We start from the raw sequence: 4,382 nt of genomic DNA on the forward strand, positions 1-4,382 counted from the left end.
ATAGCCTTGGCAGTTACGCGAGGAAAGTAATTTTGTGTAAGTGGAAGTATGTTCTGTGATATACATTTTATTAAAATTATTCTCCCTCAGGATTAGTTTAAAAGGGAAGATAGAACAAGTCCAGAAGATATCAGATTTTGGACATCGATTTAGCTGTATTCTTTTTCTTTTCATTATTATAACTTCAAAGTCCGTCAATATATAGCGATCTCGTGGAAAATTTGGTGGCATTCCTGGGGGCTCACGAATCACTGTTTGAGAACGAATGGTGTAGCTTACTTCTGTGCACAGTGGCCTATTCCTTTCAGTATTATTGTGAGACAGATGTGTGAATGTTTGACTAATAATTATTCCAAACTAGGGCTGACTGATCCAGGTGGTAAAGGCGTGCCTTAATTCCCCCGAATGGACGTTGGTTCGAATATCGTCAGGAAGTTGAAAACTTTAAGAAATGAGATATCCATTTTCGGAGGGGAAAATCACTCGGTATACACCAAAGATCAGTACCAGTTTAATTCCTGGGGCAAAGGCGGCCAGGCGTAGAATTATCCACTGTCCCCATCATGTGCCGAGGTTAAGGATGGTGGAAGCCTTACCTTTCACCCCTCCAAGGACCTTCATGAACTGTACGGATATGACTTTGATTTGCTTCGAATTTTTCCAGACGTGATTTAAACTGAAGTATTCTTAGAAGACATATTTCATCTTCTAACTACTTAACATTTTCGTACTTAAATCTTTGACACTCGCATCTCATTCGTGGGTTAAATCATGCCCTTAACAAGATTTTGTCCATCATCAGTAACCCCAGACATGTATCACACACCTTTCACTCTGGAACACACCTGCTAAAGAGATTCTCGCACGTGCTAATAGAACAACGCAATTTCTTCCGTTATGACTTTGTATTTTAACGACAGCAGCGTCTTGTAGAAGTTTGTCGTACTTTATACGTTGTTAGTTAATGCGCGTAACTTAGCTGGCTGTAAACATTTTACGACTGGGTAGATCAACCTTGACAGAAGTCTAGCTATGCCACTCATCAAGTTGGAAAAGAAATGTCAGTAGGAAATATTGTTTACGAAATTATCAGCTTTCTACTCAATTAAAAGGTCCAAATTTTAAGATAATTCCTACATTTCGGGAAAATATGCAACAATGTATCATCATGGAAAAATATTGAAATCTTGCTCGGGAAAATATGCAACAATGTACCATCATGGAAAAATATTGAAATCTTGCTCGGGAAAATATGCAACAATGTATCATCATGGAAAAATATTGAAATCTTGCTCGGGAAAATATGCAACAATGTATCATCATGGAAAACTATTGAAATCTTGCCGACCTCTTTGAAGGATTCGGTTAGTGATTATCTCCAGTTCGTGACGTTGATCTCGGTTAAGATCGGTGGGTATAAATGAGACAACTTCCAACATGATAACCGACTACTACGGAACATAATTCTTGCACTTCTTCGCACTGAAGCTAGATGCTAGTTTACATTCCCATTCCTTTATATTCATTTCAAGGGGAAGTATTTTTCTAAAGATCCTGGCTCAGTCCGGCGGTATTTGAAGGTGCTGAAATACGTCAGCCTTGTGTCGGTAGATTTACTGGCACGTAAGAGAACTCCTGTGGGACAAAATTCAGGCACCTCGACGTATCAAAAACCGCAAAAGTAATTAGTGGGACGTAAAGCAAATAACATGATTATTACTTTTTTAGGTTACTTTACGTCGCACCGACACAGACAGGTCTTATGGCGACGATGGGATAGTGAACCATTCTGTTCATTGGAGCAATTGTATTAATTTGAGGATTGGATATTGGAATCATACTAGGCCACCCACGAAGCCGATGTCTTACAGTATATGTCATAAAGGGGTCCAGAAGAAGCGTTCTTATGTGAAGTGAGCGCGAGCGTCATTATGAGAAATCTCCAGAACTCATTAAAAGAAGTTATGTCCCAAGCCAAGCCTCTTGATGGAGATTGGGGACGCTTTCCAGTTCCCGGCTAAACTTATTCTAGGAGGGAAGAATGAAATAAATTAATATCTTTGGTTACAGAAGAGTTGCATTGGATTTGAGACAAGAATTGCAACCTGTATTATTTCCGCTTTATTTTGATAGGCATTAGGGCTGCATTAATTAATGCATTCGCTAATTTGAGCTCATGATATAATTAATGCGGGAAATTTTCCCGGGCACGCTAAGATTACACGCAGCCAAGCGGCTTGATGACGCTACCCGGAATTATAAATTAAGGCCGCCAGGGCATATCAGAGTCATTCTTGGACCGAGAGGCTGCGGGAACGAATCGTCATACTGCGTGTTGGTGCTGAGAACAACGCTTTGTCTTCAAGCTACACCGACTACCTGTACTGCTATTTCTGCAAAGATGTAAGTAATCAACTTGAATATTCAGAGGAATTGAAGATTTTACCTGTGAGATTATGCTATGGGGAGATGAGGTATTGCTTATAAGAGACTAATGAACTAGTAGCTCCATATTTCTGTGAGGTCAAGGGATTGCGGACGAAATGCTAGAATTATTATTGGCTCAGGTTAGGAATTCTAAAACTATATGTTGTCCATGTGATAGGGTGATAGAACAGTGACTGAGAGTAGTGAAGAAACTATTGTGTACCAGGTTAAAACTCTGAACGAGACTTGGTCAGTGTGACGTGTGAGACACGCTAACAGTGAAGACAGGCATCGAGTTTGGACAGTCTGTAATATATGAATTTATTTTCAGTTACCCCAGCATCAAGTCAGAACGAGTGTTTGACAGCATCATTGCAAAGAAGCCACAACCAGGAGCTGAAGCCAACACAACAACGGGCATCGATCCAGGAACGTTGGGAGCACCTGACCAGCACAACATCGAAGAGGACACCTTCCGACTACAGAGGGAGCTGTACGAAGACGCCACACAAGCAAGAATGTCTCCAAGTGGTCAACAGTCTCTGATGACAGCTCTGCAGTCTATCAGAATGTGGTAGATCCAGTGGTCCACAGGGATGGCCGCTCCGCTATGTTCTCTAAATTAAGGTCAGAGCTTTCCAATTCTGTTTCAAGCATGTCATTTAAATTTAGATAGGAATATGGGGGCCGTCAGTCAACTGATTTGTGGTAATAGGAGAAGTTCCCTTGTAATATAGAGCTAGGCCTCAAACTCGAACCCCGTACTTTAAGGTAGATGTTATTTGTAAAGTCCTTGTTAGCGAAGTTATGGTTCATTGTAATTGCGTTATTTTAAAGTACGTGTTTTTGTAAGGGTCTGATTGAACTCATTTGGGCATAGGAGGTTAGTCTACAGATAGGTACTTTTATTCGATCACATTCAGGCATTTGTTTCTGCAGACGTAGAAGTGTATAGTTATGACCAAATCGTGACCAAGTCGTGACCAGGAATTCACCCAGATTCACTGATAGAGTGAGCGAGTCCAAATATTTAAGAGATTTGAGCCCATAAGAGGCAGAAGTAAAATTTGCAGTTGGTATGAGAGAGCCCAACCATTGAGAGTTTATTGAATATATTTTGGAAATGCCTAGTATGGCAATGTGACGATCGCTTAATGATTAGTGTTTTGTAGCACCAGGATTTAGCCCATGAGAGGCATTAGTAAGATGAGCGAGATTGCGGAAGGTATTGAGACGAGGGCAGATAGCCCAGGTATATTTAAATGAGGGCTTTAGCAGCTGACTACGTGAAGTGTTCTTTTGAAAGGCAAGACTTTAGGGGACTGCCGCAAGTGGAGGGGTGAGAATGGAGGTCATTGAGCTTGACGTCACAGGCTGGTGTGTTGGTCGTCTGCAGTATTTCAAGTATGCTAGGAGGGGAAGAAACGACCTTCTTGTTTTGAAAGCAGAGAGAGATTTGTTTTATGTCCTATTTGTTTTACGTAATATTTTAACACTGGCCCGTTTTATAATGACACCCTTGTATGTGTTGATTGGATTCTGTCATATTGTTTGCATAGGTATCTTGGACACCTTACCTGTCATAGGACTAGGGTTCGTGACCAAGTCAGGTCATTGTAAATTTTGTGGTGATTTTGTTGGCACCGGGGTTCGACGGCGCGAGGCATTGTAAATTTTTATGGGGAATCATTGTTTTTGTGTAATTAAGCAGATATCCATCTTTCAAAACTTCGTTACTTACACCATTGTAACATGCTTGTTGCAGCTCACGGGTTTTCGTGAAGGCAGTGAACTGATAGTCATCGGCTCAGCGTCATTTTCCCATCTCATATTGAAATGATCTTTTATTTGTAAATAATTCAATTTTATGTAATAAATCCCTATTTGTTAAACTTTGAATGCAGCGGTGTTTTCTGTTAGATATTTTATTTTAATTTTTTTTTATTTAGTCGAAT

At 40.4% G+C, this 4,382-nt stretch overlaps 1 protein-coding gene across 1 annotated transcript; it reads left to right on the plus strand.

Annotated features, from left to right (window-relative positions):
• Positions 1 to 1,834: 1,834 nt before the first annotated feature.
• Positions 1,835 to 3,276, plus strand: LOC137501088 (uncharacterized). The gene is made up of 2 exons (XM_068228021.1): positions 1,835 to 2,403; positions 2,759 to 3,276. Exons 1-2 carry the CDS (start codon positions 2,189 to 2,191, stop codon positions 3,003 to 3,005), a joined length of 462 nt encoding a protein of 153 aa, XP_068084122.1. The 5' UTR covers positions 1,835 to 2,188; the 3' UTR covers positions 3,006 to 3,276.
• Positions 3,277 to 4,382: the final 1,106 nt, after the last annotated feature.

This window comes from Anabrus simplex, chromosome 1 (genome assembly GCF_040414725.1).
Source record: "Anabrus simplex isolate iqAnaSimp1 chromosome 1, ASM4041472v1, whole genome shotgun sequence".
NCBI lineage: Eukaryota > Metazoa > Arthropoda > Insecta > Orthoptera > Tettigoniidae > Anabrus > Anabrus simplex.